Source organism: Vombatus ursinus, unplaced genomic scaffold, assembly GCF_900497805.2.
Source record: "Vombatus ursinus unplaced genomic scaffold, bare-nosed wombat genome assembly UNPS02005659.1, whole genome shotgun sequence".
NCBI classification, from domain to species: Eukaryota; Metazoa; Chordata; class Mammalia; order Diprotodontia; family Vombatidae; genus Vombatus; species Vombatus ursinus.
This window is the reverse complement of record NW_020945437.1, coordinates 1,616,001-1,635,076: the sequence shown is the minus strand read 5'-3', so window position 1 is coordinate 1,635,076 and position 19,076 is coordinate 1,616,001. Positions and strand designations below refer to the sequence as shown.

Here is a 19,076-nt window from a genome sequence, read left to right as displayed (position 1 = left end):
AACCCACTAAATACATCCGTGGAAAAAAGTTTTACGTATGAAGAATTCAGAGGAATTTGGGAAAACCTGCATGAAAGAATATAGTATGAAGAAAGCAAAAACAGGAGAACAATATACACAGTGATCGTGGCCATTTTAAGTAAAACAACAATAGAATACCTTAGAAATTAGTTCATCCCAGAGGACTGATTATAAAATGTACCTCTGTCCTCTCAGGAGAAAGCCAGTGAACTGGCTTGGCGTCACATGGCTATAATCTCTGTTTCTGAGGGAAGTGTGGCTAAAGATGATTGAGTGTTCACACCAAACGCAATTTTGTGTTCTCACCAATGTAGTGAGCATCTTGGAGGGGAGGGCCACCAAACTACCTAAGAGGGTCAGAAAAACAAAGTAGGTTAAAGCTCTTGTGTCCATCAATATTGGGACCATTGTACTTGTAGTCTAGGTGAGATACAGAGACCCAGTGTGGAGGAAGGAAGGAGGAACAGAGGTAAAGGAGAGAGAGGGAGAGAACTACAGATATGGAATGAGGACTGTGCTGTCAGAAACAATCTATGCTGCTTTCTTTCACTTACATGTATTTTGTGGAGAATTAGCAAGAAAGAAGTTAGTGTACAGGGAACAGACATGAGGAAGTAGGGTACTAGGCAGTAATTAACAGGCATTTACATTCATTCAGTGGTGCAGAGGTTCCACTGAACTCAAAGTATCCATGACTACATTTTGTCCTTTCCTGTGGTTTCCTTTCCTTGGTGGTTTGCACTGTCCCTTTGTTGCTCTGAACTTTCCCCTTTTTAGTGCACACACAGGAAACTGGCTCCTAAGTACAGTCTGTAATGATTAGCATGTATAGTATTCATCCATGTGGGTACAGTGTTAGGTAAATGTTGTACAGAAACTAGGTACTTTTAGAAAATGAGATCATGAAGTTTAGGATTAACACTAATTTTGCAGGAGGTCCTGGCTTTTGATGAGGAGGTTCTTTAGTACTCTAGGACTTGATGCTGTTAACATCAGGTGCTCTCAACATCACCTGCAAATAGAAGTATCCAAAAGAAGTCACTTTCTATAGCATGAATAATAGAGTAAGCTAGGTGGCTCCGTGGATTCAGCATTTCAAGATATGCATTCAATTCTGGCCATTTGCACTCCTAGGTATGTGACCCTGGGCAAATTACTTAATCTTCATCTACCTTTGGTAATTGTTACTACAGGTGATGCTTTATGTTCTGTTTGGAGGAACTGCTGGATATTTGAAAGAGACTTGGTGCTCAGTTCATTTGGTAGTCCAAGTTGATGCAGACAGTTCTGACTAGAGTTATGAGTCCTCAACCTACAAATAAAGTGTAGTTTTGGTGCTCAAGAAGGTAATCACTTCTGTTGATACGTGTTGATGTAATGTCATTTTTTTCATACAGGATTCACCTTTATTTGATCTCATTAAACAATCAAAGGAACGAGAAGGACCAGTTGATCACCTCCTTGAACCTACTTCTACTCTCAATCTGCCTCTCCAGCATAATCACACTGCTGCAGATCTGTAAGTATATCATTAGTCTGCTGCATGGCATGCCCACCTTCTTTTCCAGTCATGTTTTTCCTGGGTCATGTCTTTTACGCATTTACTTACACGCAGTCATCATTGGGAACATACTGAAGCCTACTCGTACCTACCATGTAAAATGAGGGATTGGGCTAAATGGCACCTGAGGTTCCTTCTCGTTCTAGATCTGTGCTCCTGTTTGCTTCTTTACTGACCTGTGAGTCACCCCCATTTCTGATTCTTTGGATAATGTAGTGTCATGCTATGCAGCAGCATCACCGCTGTTTATCTTAATCAGAAGAACATTGGTGTTGAAAAGGGATTAACTTTGGTATCAGGGAGGAGCTTAGGATTGTTGAAAGTACACCTTCTCGAACGCAGTCTAGCTTCTTCTCCTCCTGCTACAAAATGTTGGGCATGGCTCATTACATCTGTATGAAGGTCATAATAGATTAATGTGAGGATTTGCCATTCCAGCTGTATGCTATAAGGTAAACAATAGACATTTACCATTCATTTGGTTTTGATGTGTATTATTAGGCTGATATCTTTTGAGTGGTCCTGGCTTTTGATAAGGAGGTTCTTTAGTACTCTAGGACTTGATGCTGTTAATATCAGGTGCTCTCAACATCACCTGCAAATAGAAGTATCCAAAAGAAGTCACTTTCTATAGCATGAACAATAGAGTAAGCTAGGTGGCTCCATGGATCCAGCATTTCAAGATATGCATTCAGTTCTGGCCATATGCACTCCTAGGTGTGTGACCCTGGGCAAATTACTTAATCTCCATCTACCTCAGTTTACTTTAAAATGGGGATAGAGCCCAGTATTGCCTGTGCCTTAATATCCCTTACCTCCAAGGGTTATTTGTAAGGTCAAATGAGATAATGTTTGTATTGGCATAGTGCCTGGCATATAATAGGTGCTTAATAAATAATAGTTATGTTTTTACTTCCTTCTTGACTTGGGATCTTCCCCAAGGGATTTATGATCAGACACAGTTGGATACACTGTACCTTGACCAAGACATAGTGATATCATTTTGGTCCTCTTCAAGCACAGAGGACCATGAGTAGATTATAGGAGGTCCATGAGTGGGTAAAAATACATATTTATTTTCTATCTGAAATGTAACATTTCTTTCAATTAGGAATTTTAAAAAAAAACTTTATTCTGAAAAAGGGGTCCATAGACTTCACAAGATCACCAAAAGGGTCCTTAACACAAAAGAAGTTAAATACTTTTGATATGTAAGGAATTCCCCTTGCATTTGGACTCTGCAAGGCATAGTATATGACAAAAATGACTTTGACAAATGAGATTTTAAATCTCATTTGATGTTGATAGAGGGTCATAGACAAATATATCTCTATGTTTGTACATATAATGAATCTTGGATAATAGTAACATAAGCACAAGAGACAACTTGTTGGAGGAGAGTTTTTAAAGTTGAATTTTGCTCTACCCATTCCTCTCCACTCATTTATGGAGGTGGAAGGTCCACAGGTATTACACATTGCATGTTTTTGGACTTTCTTGATATAACACTCAGTTGTGCTGATTTTATTTTTTTCTCTCTAAAAATACTATTTTGTTATATGGGATGGTTCTGGGGGACAGGAAGGGGAAGGGAGGGAGATAACTTGGTATAACTATAAGGATGTAAGAAACAGAAGACATCAATAAAAGTTTAGGTTAAAAAAAAGAATTTTACTATGCCAATTCAAATGCCTTTTTATAATCAACCAATGCGTTTCATATTTATGCTTTTTAGTCAGTTGTGTGACTAAAGATGTGTTTTATATAGGAAATAAATTGTGATAGCTCACCTTTTCCCTTTTAATATTTTTATCAGATATATACCAAATGTATATTCAGATATTTTGAGAACCAATCTTTCTAAAATTCCTTTGTCTTTAGAACAATTCTCCTGTGTGACCTTGGTCTATTCTTCCTGACCTCATTTTCTTTCTTTTTTAAAAATTTAATTAATTAATTAATAGTTTTCAACCTTAACTTCCGTAAGAGTTCCAAATTTTCTCCCCCTCTTTCCCCTTCCCACACCCCAAGATGGCGTGCAATTTGATATAGGCTTTACATATACATTCATATTAAAATATTTTCACATTAGTCATGTTGTAAAGAAGAATTAGAACCAATGGAAGGAATCACAAGACAGAAGAAACCAAAAAAAGAAAAAAGAGAGAGAGAGAGACATTGAGAGAGAGAGAGAGAGAGAGAGCGCGCAAATAGTATGCTTCAATCTGCATTCAGACTTCATAGTTCTTTTTCTTGATGTGGATAGCATTTTCCATCATGAGTCTTTTGGAGTTGTCTTAGATCATTGCATTACTAAGAGGTAAGTCTATCAAAGTTAGTCACCACACAATGTTGTTGTTGCACGTACAATGTTTTTCTGGTTCTGCTCACTTCACTCAGCATCAATTCATGTAAGTTTTTCCAGGTTTTTCTGAAGTCCACCTGCTCATCATTTCTTATGAAACAATAGTATTCCGTTACATTCATATACCGCAACTTGTTCAGTCATTTCCCTATTGATGGCTATCCCCTCAATTTCCAGTTCTTTGCTACCACAAAAAGAGCTGTAAATATTTTTGTACATGTGGGTCCTTTTCCCATTTTTATGATCTCTTTGGGATACATACCTAGAAGTCGTATTGCTGGGTCAAAGGGCATGCACATTTTTATAGTCCTTTGGTCATAGTTCCAAATTGCTCTCCAGAATGGTTGGATCAGTTCACGTTCCAGTTTTCCCACATCTTCTCCAACATTTGTCATTTTCCTGTTTTGTCATGTTAGACAATCTGATAGGTGTGATAGGTACTTCAGAATTGTTTTGATCTGCATTTCTCTATTCAGTAGTGATTTAGAGTATTTTTTCATATGACTCTGGATAGCTTTAATTTCTTTATCTGAAAACTGCCTGTTCATATCCTTTGACCATTTATCAATTGGGGAATAACTTGTATTCTTATAAATTTGACTAGTTCTCTATGTATTTTAGAAATGGGGCCTTTATCAGAAACACTGGTTGTAAAAATTGTTTCCCAACTTTCTGCTTCCCTTCTGCTCTTGCTTGCGTTGGCTTTGTTTGTGTAAAAACTTTTCAATTTAATGTAATCAAAATGATCCATTTTGCATTTCATAATGTCCTCTATCTCTTGTTTGGTCATAAATTCTTCCATTCTCCATAAACCTGACAGGTAAACTATTCCTTGCTCTTCTAGTTTGCTTATAGTATCAGCCTTTATATCTAAATTGTGTACCCATTTTGATTTTATCTTGGTATGGGGTGTAAGATGTTTGTCTATGCCTAGTTTCTGCCATATTGTTTTTCAGTTTTCCCAGCAGTTTTTGATAAATAGTGAGTTCTTATCTCAGAAGCTGGAGTCTTTGGGTTTATCAAATAGTAGATTACTAAGGGACAGTTAGGTGGCACAGTGGATAGAGCTGCAGCCTTGGAGTCAGGAGGACCTGAGTTCAAACCCAGCCTCAGACACTTGACACTTACTAGTTGTGTGACCTTGGGCAAGTCATTTAACCCCAATTGCCTCACCAAAAAGAAAAAACAAAAAAAAAATAGTGGACTACTGTAGTAGATTATATTACTATTGACTACTGTCTGACCTCATTTTCTTAAGTGCCATTTCTATTTATTGTATAAAATGTGGGGGTTTCACTTTCCTAGATGATAAAAATAATAATAATATCTAGCATTTATATAGTACTTTAAAGTTTGCAATTCCCTTTACATATGTAATCTCATTTGATCATTATCTCTCTTAGAATGCTTTCAGAATTGTTCATTTTTTTCAACTGTGTGCTATTCTCTTAATTTCATATAGAAATGCTTTTTGGGATGATCTGGCTTAATTGGGTCTCAAACTAAGCTTTCTTGAGAAATTGTTTTTCTTCTACTGCTTTCTCTTCCCTGCTTGATGCAGAAATTCTACTCACAATTTTTCATCATTCTCTTCTTTAATATTTTGCAGATGAGTTTTTTTCCTAAATCATTTTTGCCCTTGGATGCCACAAGGACATCTCTCAACAAAGATATAACATTTCCTGGCTGAGACAATTTTTAGCCTATTTTGAACATTTCATTGTTGTGATTGCTTTACATCAGTTAAACTCTGTGGGAAAGGAGATAATTAGAGATGATATCTTTTCTTTTATACATTTTCAGTATTAATAGTTTGTTTGAATAGGTCAGACTAGGGCTATTGGAATTACATACCGTGTCGTTTTTCATTCTTTCTCCTCTCTTCCAATTTAGGGTCAATTTTGTCAAATATCTCATGAAATTGTTTCTTATCTTTAAGGAGGAAACCATCCTTCAATTTAATTACAACTTTCTTGTCTTGCTAGTTATAGTAAGCATGTTGTATTGATGTGGTTAAATTCTTCCAGTACCATCTTGACTTCTTGATTTCTTCTAATTTTAGCTGCATTGGTTTTGTTAATGCAAAAACTTTTAAATTTTACGTAATCAAAATTTTCCATGTTACTTTTTCTGAACTGCTCTATCTTTTGTTTGCTCTGTGACTCTTCCCCTATCCATATGTCTGGTAAGTAATTTCTTCTATGGTCTACTAATATATGCTGAAGATATCACCCTTTATGTCTAAATTATGTACCCATTTTGTACTTATCTTGGTTGAGATGTTGATCTCTGCCTAGTTTCTGACAGACTGCTTTCCCATTTTCCCAGCATGTGTCTTGGCAGGTAGACTCCCAAATATTTCATGCGCTGTGTAGTTATTTCAAATGAAATTTCTTGTGTCTTTTCCTGCTGTGTTTTGTTGGTAGTATACAGAAATGGTGATGATTTGTGTGCGTTTATTTTATATCCTGAAACTTTACTACACTTGTTAATTGTTTCAGTTAGTTTTTTTAGTTGACTTTTAGGGTTCTTCAAGTAAACCATCATATCATCTAAAAATGATAGTTTTGTTTTCTCATTGCCTATTTTTATTCCTTCAATTTCTTTTTCTTGTCTTATTGCTATGGCTAGCATTTATAGTAAAGTATTGAATGATAATGATTTTAATGAACATTCTTTCTTCACCCCTGATCTTATTGGGAAGGCTTCTAATTTGTCTTCGTTACAGATAATGCTTGCTCTTGGTATTAGATAGATATTACTTATCATTTTAAGAAAAGGCCTGTTTATTCCTATGCTTTCTAAGTGTTTTTAATAGGAATGGGTGTTATGTTTTGTCTAAAGCTTTTTCTTCATCTGTTAAAACAATCATATGATTTTTGTTGTTTTTTGTTCATGTGATCAATTATGCTTATAGTTTTCCTAATATTGAAGCAGTCGTGTATTCCCGATATTAATCCAGTCTAATCATAGTGTATGATCATTTTTATATATTGCTGTAATCTCCTTGCTAATATTTAATTTACCTTTCTTGAATCAATACTCATTAGGGAAAGTGCTCTATAATTTTTTTCTCTATTTTGACCCTCCCTGCTTTTGGTATCACAACTATATTTGTGCCATAGAAGGAAGTTGGTAGGACTCCTTTGCCTATTTTTTTCAGACAGTTTACGTAAATTGGAATTGCTCTTTAAATGTTTAGTAGAATTCACTTATAAATCCCTCTGGTCCTGTGTTTTTTTTTTTTTTTTCCCCCTTAGGGAGTTCTTTTATGGCTATTCAAATTCTTTTTCTAAGATAGGGTTATTTAAATATTCTGTTTCCTGTTCTGTTAATCTGGGCAATTTATATTTTTGTAAATAGTCATCCATTTCATTTAAAATGTCAATTTTATTGGCATATAGTTAGGCAAAAAAAAATAGCTACTAATAATTGCTTTTATTTTTTCTTCATTGATTGTAAATTCACTGTTTTCATTTTTGATACTGGTAATTTGGTTTTCTTTTTTTTTTTTTTTTTCTTTTCTTTTCTTTTTTTAGTGAGGCAATTGGGGTTAAGTGACTGGCCCAGAGTCACACAGCTAGGAAGTATTATGTGTCTGCGGCCACATTTGAACTCAGATCATCCAGACTCCAGGGCCAGTGCTCTATCCACTGCGCCACCCAGCTGCCCCTCTTTTTTTTTTTAATCAAATTAATCAGCAGCTTATCTATTTTATTGGGTTCCCACACCCAAAAAAGCTTCTAGTTTTATATATTAGTTAAGTGATTTTTTTCTTTCTTTTTCAAATCTCTTTGGTTTTCAGGATTTTTATATTGATATATAATTGATAAGTTTTTAATTTGTTGATTTTCTAGTTTTTTTCAATTGTATGACCAAATTGTTAATCTGCTTTTTCTGTCTTATGGGTATAAGCATTTAGAGATATACATTTTCCTCTTAAGTACTGCTTTGGCTGCATCCCAAAAGTTTTTGTATGTTATCTTATTATTTTCATTACCTTTAATGAAATTATTGATTTTTCTCTGATTTGTTCTTTGAAAAACCCATTCTTTAGGATTAAGTTACTTAGTTTCCAATTAATTTTTTAGTCTGTGCTTCAAAGATCCCTTATTGAATACAATTTTTGTTGTATAATGGTCAGAAAAAGAAGAATTTAATTTTTCTGTGTATGTTTGTAAGATTTTTATGCCCTGATACATGATCAGTTTTTGTGAAGGTGCCATTCACAGCTGAGAAATAGGTATGATCCTTTCTCTTCCTATTCAGTATTCTCCTGGTGTGTATCATATCTAATTTTTCTAAAATCCTATTCATTTCCTTAATTTCTTTATCTTTTATTTTATGATTAGACTTATCTAGGTTGAGAAGGGTAAATTAAGGACCCTAATTATTATAATTTTACTGTTTCCTCCTATAGTTCATTTTACTTTTCCTTTAAGAATTTAGATGTTGTGCCATTTAGTGCATATGTGTTCAGTGTTGTTATTAATTGTTACCTTTTAGTAAAATTTAGTTTCACAGTTTCTCTCTTTTAAGTAGGTCTGTTTTTGCTTTTGCTTTGTTTGAGATCATTGATTGCTACCCCTGTGTTTTTTACTTCTGCTGAAGCAGCATAGATCCTGCTTCAGCTTCCCCCCTTGCCTTTTTTTAACTCTATGTATATCTTTCTGTTTCTTTTTTTTTAATTAATTTATTTTTAGCCTTCAACATTCACTTCCACAAGATTTTGAGTTCCAAATTTTTCTCCCCATCGCTCCCCTTCTCCCACCCCAAGATGGCGCACATTCTAGGGCACACATTCTAAATACCTCTTCCCCCAATCTGCCCTCCTTTCTATCACCAACCCCCTTTCTCTTATCCCCTTCACCTTCTATTTTCCCGTAGGGCAAGATAAATTTCTATACCCCTTTGCCTGAATATCTTATTTCCTAGTTGCATGTAAAAACAATTTTTAACATTCATTTTGAAAACTTTGATTCCAAATTCTCTCCCTTATTCCCTCCCCATCCACCCTCATTGAGAAGGCAAGCAATTTGATATAGGTTATACATGTGTAGTCATGCACAATACTTCCATAATAGTCATGTTGTGAAAGACTAATTATATTTCCCTCCGTCCTGTCCCATCCCGTTTATTCTATTCTCTCCTTTGACGCTGTCCCTCCTCAAAAGTGTTTGCTTCTGATTACCCCTTGCCCAATCTGCCCTCCCTTCTGTCATCCCCCCCTCTCTTATCCCTTTTCCCCCTATTTTCCTGTAAGGTAAAATAGATTTCCATACCCAATTGAGTGTGTATGTTATTCCCTCCTTAAGCCAAATCTGATGAGAATAAGATTCACTCATTTCCTCTCACTTCCCCCCTCTTCTCCACTGTAAAAGTTTTTTCTTGCCTCCTTTATGTGAGATAATTTAACCCATTCTACCTCTCCCTTTTTCCTGCCAGTATAATCCTCTCTCACCCCTTAATTTTATTTTTTAGATATCATCCCTTCATATTCAACTCACCCTGTGCCGTGTGTGTGTGTGTGTATTCCCTCCAACTACCCTAGAACTGAGAAAGGTCTCATGAGTTACAAATATCATCTTTCCATGTAGGAAGATAAACAGTTCAACTTTAAAAGTCCCTTATGATTTCTCTTTCCTGTTTACCTTTTCATGCTTCTCTTGAGTGTTGTATTTGAAAGTCAGATTTTCTGTTCAGCTCAGGTCTTTTCATCAAGAATGCTTGAAAGTCCTCTATTTCATTGAATATCCATGTTTCCCCCAGAGGATTATCCTCAGTTTTGCTGCATAGGTGATTCTTGGTTTTAATCCTAGCTCCTTTGACCTCCAGAATATCATATTCCAAGCCCTCCACTTCCTTAATGTAGAAGATGCTAAATCTTGTGTTATCCTGATTGTGTTTCCACAATACTTGAATTGTTTCTTTCTGACTGCTTGCGATATTTTCTCCTTGACCTGGGAACTCTGGAATTTCGCTATAGTATTCCTAAGAGTTTTCCTTTTGGGATCTCTTTCAGGAAGTGATCAGTGGATTCTTTCCATTTCTATTTTACCCTCTGGTTGTAGAAAATCAGGGCAGTTTTCCTTGATAATTTCTTGAAAGATGATGTCTAGGCTCTTTTTTTTTTTATCGTGGCTTTCAGATAGTTTAATAATTTTTTAATTATCTCTCCTGGATCTATTTTCCAAGTCAGTTGTTTTTCCAATAAGATATTTCACATTGTCTTCTATTTTTTTCATTCTTTTGGTTTTGTTTTATAATTTCTTGATTTCTCATAGTGTTATTAGCTTCCATTTGCTCCATTCTAATTTTTAAGGAATTATTTTCTTCAGTGACCTTTTGGACCTCCTTTTCCATTTGGCCAATTCTGCTTTTTAAGGCATCCTTCTCCTCATTGACTTTTTGGACCTCTTTTGCCATTTGGATTAGTCTATTTTTTAAGATGTAATTTTCTTCAGCATTTTTTGGGGTCTCCTTTAGTAAGCTATTGACTCATTTTTCATGATTTTCTTGCATCTCTCATTTCTCTTCCCAGTTTTTCCTCTACTTCTCTTACTTGATGTTCAAAATCCTTTTTGAGCTCTTCCGTAGTCTGAGACCAAGTCATATTTTTCTTGGAGGCTTTGGATATAGGAGCTTTGGCTTTGTTGTCTTCTGGTTGTATGTTTTGATCTTCTTTTTCACCAAAGTAAGATTCTATAGTCTTGAGTTTTGGACCTCTGTTTGCTTATGTTCCCAGCCAATTACTTAACTTTTTAACTCTTTGTTAAGGTAGGGCTCTGCTTCCAGTGTGGTGGGTGTACTGTTCCAAACTTCAGGGGTTTTGTGCAACTGTTTTCAGAGATACTTCTATGGACCTGTAAATTTTCAGTTCTTCCAAGATGGTATGATCAAAGGAGAGTTGTTTGCTCCTTTCCTGGCTTGTGCACTAGTCTGTGAGTGACCATAGGCTCTCTTTTCTGCCTTGGAACTGTGGGGCAGATTCCCTCCACCACCGCCACAAGCTCTACCATGCCCATTCCTTACCCCAGGACTGCCACCTAGGACTGCAACCCAGATACAAGCACGGGCAAAGCAAGAGAATCCTGCCTCACAGCCAGCAAAGAGATCCCTGCAATCCCCCTCTGATCAGCCACTCGATCCCCCCACTGTCTGTGGGCTGAGAGCTCTGGAAGCAACCGCTGCCACTGTGTCTACCACCCTGGGGATCTGCTAAGGCCAGGACTGGACCATGCTCCTCTCACCCAGGCCTGACAGACCTTTCCCACTGACCTTCTAAGTTGTCTTTGACATTTGTGGGTTGAGAAGTTTGGAAACCACCACAGCTTCTCGTGATTCTGTCCCGTGAGGCCTGTTCCAGGTTTCCTCTGGCCCAGTCTTTGACTGCATGGCCTACACTGAGCTGTGCTCCTCTCTCAGCCCAGCTTAACAGACCTTTCCTATCAACCATTCAGGTTGTCTTGGGTCGGAAATTTGTTTCACTCTGTCTTTTTGTGGGTTCTGCTGCTCTAGTATTTGTTTAGTCATTTTTTACTGGTATTTGGAGGGTTTTGGGGGAGGGCTCAAGCAAGTTGCTGCTTTTACTCCACTATCTTGGCTCCACCCCTCATATCTTTCTGTTTCAAGTGTGTTTTTTGTAAACATATTATTGGATTCTGGTTTCTAATCTATTCTGCTATCCTCTTCTGTTTCATGGGTGCATTCATCCCATTCGTATTAACAGTTATGATTGGTAGCTATGTATTTCTCTCCATTCTATTCTCTTATATTTGCCCTTCCCTTTTTTACCCGTCACCTCTTTAAGAGTTGTGTTTTCCTTCTGACTATTGCCTTCCTTAATCTGCCCTTTCTTTTATACTCCCCCCTCTCCTTTTCCTTAACCCCTTTCCCTTTTGTTTCACTTTTGTGTAAGATTAATTTCTATACTCGGTTGTGTATGTTTATTCTTTCCTCCTTGAACTAGTTCAGATGAGAGTGAGGTTCAAGTATTGTTCACTTCCCCCTGCTGCCTCTTCTATTGTATAAACTCTTCCTTACATGCTCTGTTTATGTGAGATCAATTTTCCCCTTTTTCATCTCCTTTACCCTTCCATTCTTCTTTTGAGACCATCTAAACTTAATAGAATCACACCTTGGCCCTCTGTCTAATTAAACTCATTCTAAAACCCCTGGTCATTATAAAGTTCTGCAGGGTTATATGCATCATCTCCCCATATAAGAATATAAACAGTGTAACCTTTTTTTAGTCCTTTATAATTTCTCACTCATGTTAACATTTTCATGTTACTTTTGTATTCTGGTTTGAATGTCAGATTTTTTATTCAGCTCTGGTTTTTTCATCAGGGATGCTGGAAAGTTCTCTTTTTCATTAAATATCCATTTTTCTCCTGTATAATTATACTCAGTTTTACTGGGTAGGTTATTCTTGGTTGTAATCCTAGGTCCTTTGCCTTCTGGAAAATCATATTCCAAGCTCTCATTTCTTTAGAGTGGTAGCTACTAAATATTATGTGATCTTGACCATGGCTCCACAGTTCTTGAATTCTTTCTGTTTGGAAGGTTCTATTTTCTCCTTGAACTGGAGCTCTCGATTTTGGCTATAATATTCCTAGGAGTTTTCATTTTGGGGTTTCTTTAAGGAGATGACCAGTAGATTCTTTCCATTTCTACTTTGCCCTCCAGATTTGGGGGCAGTTTTCCTTTATAATTTCTTGAATTATAATATATCTAGTCCTTTCCCCCTGTGGCTTTCAAGTAGTGCACTAATTCTTAAATCATCTCTCCCTGATCAGGTTTTTTCCAGGTCAGTTGTTTTTATTATATCTCACATTTTCTTCAGTTTTTTTTTAATCTTTTGACTTGGTTTTATTTTTTCTTGCTGTCTCATGGAGTCATTAGCTTCCATTTGGCCAATTCTAATTGTTAAGGAATTATTTTCTTCAGTAAGTTTTTGTACCTCTTTTACCAAGCTTTAAATTCTCTTCATAACTTTGCTGTTTAGCTCCCATTTCTTTTCCCATTTTTTCCTCTACCATTCTTATTTGTTTTTTTTAATAATCTTTTTGCTCTTTTAAAAAAAAGTCTGTCTTTAGTTCTTCTGGAAATTCTTTTTGGGCTTGTATCCAGTCTGAATTTTTCTTTGAGACCTTGCTCATAGATCTTCTCAAGTCATTGTCTTTACTGTTTGTGTCTTCTAGACTTGTGTCTTCAAGAAAAAGATTCAATGGAGTAGTATAGGTAGGAATTGAAATTGAAAAGAAAAACCAGTTAACATAGTGAAAGTAATTAGCTTCTATGGAGCTTGTAATTTGGGCCCTATTAGCATTTCCTCCTAACCGGTTGAACTACACACGTCTGAGCAAAAGAAACTATCAACTTGGTAAGTTTAGAACTATTTTGTGGAGATAGGTAATCTGTGGGAAACCTCAGAATCTATTTAGTACCATTACTGTATCCAGGTATTAATACCAGAATATATTAGTCACATAAATCTTCTGTAACACAGAGCAAAGAAAATTGCTTGAAACATTGGTCCCACAGTGTTTAATGAATTTCTGCTTGGATGGACTAAATAATAGAGAGTTAATAAAGTGTCTTGGAAAGGTTAGTTTAAGCATTATTAGAGCTAAGAGAATCTGGTTCCATGAGAAATTCTGCTTTCATTGTTTTATTTGTGTATATGTATGTCAAGATTGGTTTATGATAGAATGCAACCATAGCATAACTACTACCCAAATTAACCCCCTAAAGTATTTGGCAGTTCATGAAGAAAAGAGACTGTAGGTTAGTTGGAGCAACTTAGTAATTATAAACAGGACAAGGCTGAGGGGAAAGGAAAGAAGGCCTCTATAAAATCACTGTAGTAATGATTCCTTTTTATCCTTTTTACTAATTTACTTCCTTTTCTGAGCTGTTAATTATGGTACAGAAGTTCACATAAAAGTGCAGTACGTGCTTCTACTTTAGAATTCTTTTTACACAGCTGATACCCAGATTCAGGAATCAGGAATGGCTCTTCATTGCCCAATTTAAAGAGAATGCAACAGAGAGCACTGGACTAACCAAAGTTTATGAAGAGAGAATATTGATATTCTGATATGTAACTGCCATATTTACTAAGTATGCCTAGGTCTAATGAAATATTCCCTAGAGAATGTTAACATTATAATAAATAAAATAAATAAATTAGAATATTAATATTATAATTATACTTAATATTAATTACTTACATCCCTAATTTTGTCTCCTTAGAATTCCCTCTACTATGCAATTAAGCTGGCTGTGTATGCTTATATACATTCATTCCTTTTATCTTATTTATGAACTATAGCATAATCATTTAAAGTTTTGTGGTTTTTATACAATTTTTTTAAAAAAGAAGACACTTTATTATCCAAGAAATTGGACAGCACTTTATTTTGGTACCAGTAATTGATTTTTCTTTTAAGCTCACACTACTTCCTGAGTCCTCACTCACTGATAATTAATAGAAGTTGAATATAATATGTGTGTAGCCCTTTTTCCATAAGAAGTTGATATCCAAAATTTACCATATACCATGATAAAAAATGTAGCATTGGAACATGATTGGATTATTATTCATTTTATTGTCTTTTTGAGCTTATATTTAAATGGGCTATTCGGTTGAGCTGCTATCAAATGATAGAGTGAATGGAGGCTATGTTCATATGTGTACCACTGTTCAAATGTTCTTAACAGTTTCTCTTTTACGTGCATCTAGGTATCTTTCTCCTGTAAGATCCCCCAAGAAAAAAGGATCAACAGCTCGAATAAATTCCACTTCAAATGCAGAACCACAGACAACATCAACCTCTCAAACTCAGAAGCCACCGAAATCTACCTCCCTTTCACTCTTTTACAAAAAAGGTTCATAGCTGTCCCATTATCATCATAATTTCAAATATATTGTATATCCACCTGATGTTTGACAATATAGTGACTTATGATAGGTTACTTATATGCATGCTTTAAGCTCTTTGGGGGAAAAGTGGGAACCCCAAATAGGTTTTCTGCTTTAAAAAAATTAAAGTTAAAAAAAAATGAGATAAACTAATCAATCGATAAATGTATATTAAGCACGTACTATGTGCCAGGCACTGTGCTGAGTACTGGGGATACAAAAAAAAAAAGGCAAAAAACAGCCCCTCAGAAAAGTGCAATAGAAATTTAATCTTTAAATAAGACCCAAAGTATTGTGTGTTTGTCTTAGTATTAGAAAATTTCATATATATTATGTGTCTTCTTCCAAAAGAGTAATTTAGATTCTAGGTATTTTACTATATTTATCTTTGAAGATTAGTCATCAAAACTTAAGGCCCCTTAGGGAGGACCTCAACAATAATAAGGAAGATGATTATTTTTTTAAAATGTACTTCTTTACTCTTGCCCCTGATTAGAGGTCCCTTCTCTACTTATATTTCTCTGTTAGAGATATACTAAATAAATTTATTCTCATAGTCATGTTAATGAAAGAGACAGCTTAGTATAGAGCTGGACTTAGGGCTAGGAAGGCCTAGGGTAAAGTCCTGCCCGTGACACTTAGTAGCTCTGTGACTCTGTCAAGTCACTTAACCTGGTGCCTCAGATAACTCCTAGCATGGATTGAAGTAGCCTTCCCCCCTTCTATCCCCTCTGCTATTTGATTTTTTTTTTAAGACATGTTTTGACACTGGCCTCCTTATTGCTCCTCATGTAAGATGCTACTTCTCTCAATTTCAGGCATTTTCACTGACTGTTCCCCTTGTCTGGAATGCCCTGCCTCCTCATCTTTACTTTCTAGCTTTCTTCATGTGCTAGCTAAGATCCCTTCTACAGAAAGCGTTTCTTGATCTCCTTTAATTCTAGTTCCTTCCTTCTGTTGATTATCTCCAATTTATTCTGTCTGTATCTTGTTTGCATATAGTTATTAACGTGTAGTGTCTTCCATTAGACTGAGAAGAGTTAATGTCTTTTTCCTTTCTTTTTATCCCTTGCACTTAGTACGGTGCCTGTCCCAGAGTAGGCACGTAATAAATGTTTACTGACTTAGTATAGATGTTAGTAAATGTAAAGCAGTCCTTTTATTTTTGACCACTAATATTCTTTTTTTTGCAAGCAAACTCAATCTGTTCATCTTTATTAGGAATTAACTTTCCTGTGATATCAATTACTAGCCTTTTTGGAGTTGTCACATCTAATTTTTTATTTCTTTAATTTCGCAATATCCTTTAGCCCTCCTTATACTCTCACTCATGACTTCCCCTATCCCAACCCCTCCCCATGATAAATGGCATATATTTGTTTTTGAAATTTAAACCAATTAATGTCTATGTGCTAAGCTGTTGCTTAGCATGTCTATGCTAAGCATGTCTATGTGTATGTGCTAAGCTGTTGTACTAAGGATGGGAAAATACGTTTACAAGAAAGGTAACAGTAGAGAAGGAGCTGTTATTAAAACCTGTTAGACAGCATTATGGTTTTTAAAATTTATTATAAGGAAGAAAATCTAATAAGTCAAAATTAATAAATAGTTTAAAATGACTAATTCCCTTCCCATTCCTCCAACCACCAGTGTACCGGTTGGCATATCTCCGGCTGAATACTCTGTGTTCACGACTTCTGTCAGATCACCCAGAGCTGGAGCACATCATTTGGACCCTTTTCCAACACACACTGCAAAACGAGTATGAACTCATGAGGGACAGGCATTTGGACCAGGTAAAGAAATCACTAACTTTCCTTTCTTCTAGTAAAGATTTATTTTTCAAATACTAAACATAGACTTTAGTTTCAAAGGAAAGATAAGGTTAATGTAGTAAACCAAACTGTGTTCAGTTGTATACTTATTACTTTTATTTTGCCTTAACTAATAAAGATCAACTGTATAGTTCAAAAATTAACCTATAATTATTGAAACAGTTATTTCTTATTTTAAAATGTCAATGATAGGAGAACCTCTTTGTAATGCAGCTGTTGGGGGTGCTTATGTTATAGTAGAGTATACACTAAACTCTATACGCAGGGGCCTTAATATGAGGCACACTGTTTGTGGTGTAGCATATAGATTTATGATGGAGTTTTACTTTATTTTTATTTGTGTGGGTAGTTACCACTCAATGTAAAACCATTATTCCATCCTCAGTATGGAATGTACATGAATTATACATTTAAACTGAAGAAACTCAGTCACTTTATTCAATCTTTGAAAATATAATTAACTCTTCAGGATGTACTTTGTCATAAAATAAAATTAGTTGCTGTGGTAAACGAAAATTGTTGATTCTTTAGAATATTTGTAGGTGAAGAGCAAAGTAAATTTAAAGACTTTATAAAAATCACTGTCCACAGAGTAAAATAAGTAGGCTTTTGCTATTAAGGATAAAAAGGGATACAGAAAATGAAAATATATTAAAATACAATGAAATGAAACCAAAACATACAGGTGTGGCTACAAATTAGTTTTTAACCAAACATTCCAAAATGTTTTACATTTTGAACATCTAAAATGTCCAATTAATGTTAGCATGCTTGGGAGGTTGTATATTTATTTCAGTCATGCTGTCATTGCTTAAAACAGTTTAGAATTCCTTTTAGATTAATTATCTTGGCTAGAGTGAAAGGCATAAGCAAGATTATTGCAGGAAATATGGGCACTTAGGTGGGAGAAAGATTCATAATTATAGAACCCTGAAGCCCATAATTAAGAAACCATGGGTAATTTAAATAACAACTCTTGAGCTTTATTTTACCCAGTAGTTTCAACCACTTCCCCACCTGACTTTTTTTTTAACCAGAGCTTTCAACTAGTAGAAAAATTGACTAAAATAAATGTAACCACTTCTTTGGTAAATATGCTAAGGGGAACCAAAGGCTACGTGAATTTTACAGATCTGATAATTAGTCCTTAAATAATTGAGTTGACTGTACCTATGTTTTTATTGTGAAAGAGTCTGGAATAAAAGTTTTCTGAATATAGACTTTGAGATGAAGCCAACGATAGTGATGTTTTGAACTCTTTGTATTTATATTCTGTTTACTAAACTTGATTATACTGCAAGGATGTAGATTGCTCCAGCTTTTTGAGCCAGGTAGGAAGGATGTTGGGTACTTTTTAGACACGGAAGTACAATTCTGATTGTTTTTACTTTTCTGTAATTAATAGATTATGATGTGTTCCATGTATGGCATATGCAAAGTGAAGAATATAGATCTTAAATTCAAAATCATTGTTACCGCATATAAGGACCTTACCCATGCCATCCAGGAGGTATGTAAATTATTTCAGTGTGAATCTTGAATCCAAATAATTTTAATCATTTATTAGATAATTTTGTTACATGAAACCAAAACATACAGATTTGACTGTAAATTGATTTTTAACCAGACATTCCCAACTTTCTTATAATTTGGTCGTCTAAAATGTCTGTTTAGGGCATTTTTACAAATCTACAAAATGCCACTTAATTTTATATTATTAGGTAATTAAACTTAACTAAAGCTGGATCTGGAAAAAAACTGTGACATTTAAAAATCTAAATTCAGATTTAAAAGTTACAAGAGATTATTATAATACCTTAAGGAGAGAGGTATTAAATTTTATTTTATTTTATTTTATTTATTTTTGGGGGGGGGTGAGGCAGTCGGGGTTAAGTGACTTGCCCAAGGTCACACAGCTAGTACGCGTCAAGTGTTTGGTCTGAGGCCAGATTTGAACTCGGGCCTTCTTGACTTCAGGGCCAGTGCTCTATCCACTGCGCCACCTAGCTGCCCCTAAATTTTTTTTTTAATTTTTTTAAATTTTTTTTTAATTTTTAGGCAATTGGGGTTAAGTGACTTGCCCAGGGTCACACAGCTAGTAAGTGTCAAGCGTTTGGTCGAGGGCAGATTTGAACTCAGGTCCTCCTGACTTCGGGCCAGTGCTTTATCCACTGCGCCACCTAGCTGCCCCCTAAATTTTACTTAACAGAATAAAATTCGCTTTAAAAAGTAAGAGGTATGGTTCAGTTATTTTTCTTCCTGGATGAAATTTTTTAAAAATCTTTATAAATGAAATATTGTCAGTAAATACCAAAAACTTATTTTTGAAGCATATCTTGTTATAAAAATCCCACTCCTTTTTAAAAG

General features: G+C 35.3%; 1 protein-coding gene across 1 annotated transcript in view; it reads left to right on the top strand.

Annotated features, from left to right (window-relative positions):
• The window catches only part of RB1 (RB transcriptional corepressor 1), a 168,322-nt gene that overhangs the window by 128,950 nt on the left and 20,296 nt on the right, over positions 1 to 19,076 (top strand). The window contains exons 18-21 of the mRNA XM_027848122.1: positions 1,419 to 1,540; positions 14,695 to 14,840; positions 16,525 to 16,670; positions 18,115 to 18,219. Of these exons, the coding sequence (XP_027703923.1) occupies positions 1,419 to 1,540; positions 14,695 to 14,840; positions 16,525 to 16,670; positions 18,115 to 18,219 (519 nt within the window). The remainder of the gene's footprint in view (positions 1 to 1,418; positions 1,541 to 14,694; positions 14,841 to 16,524; positions 16,671 to 18,114; positions 18,220 to 19,076) is intronic.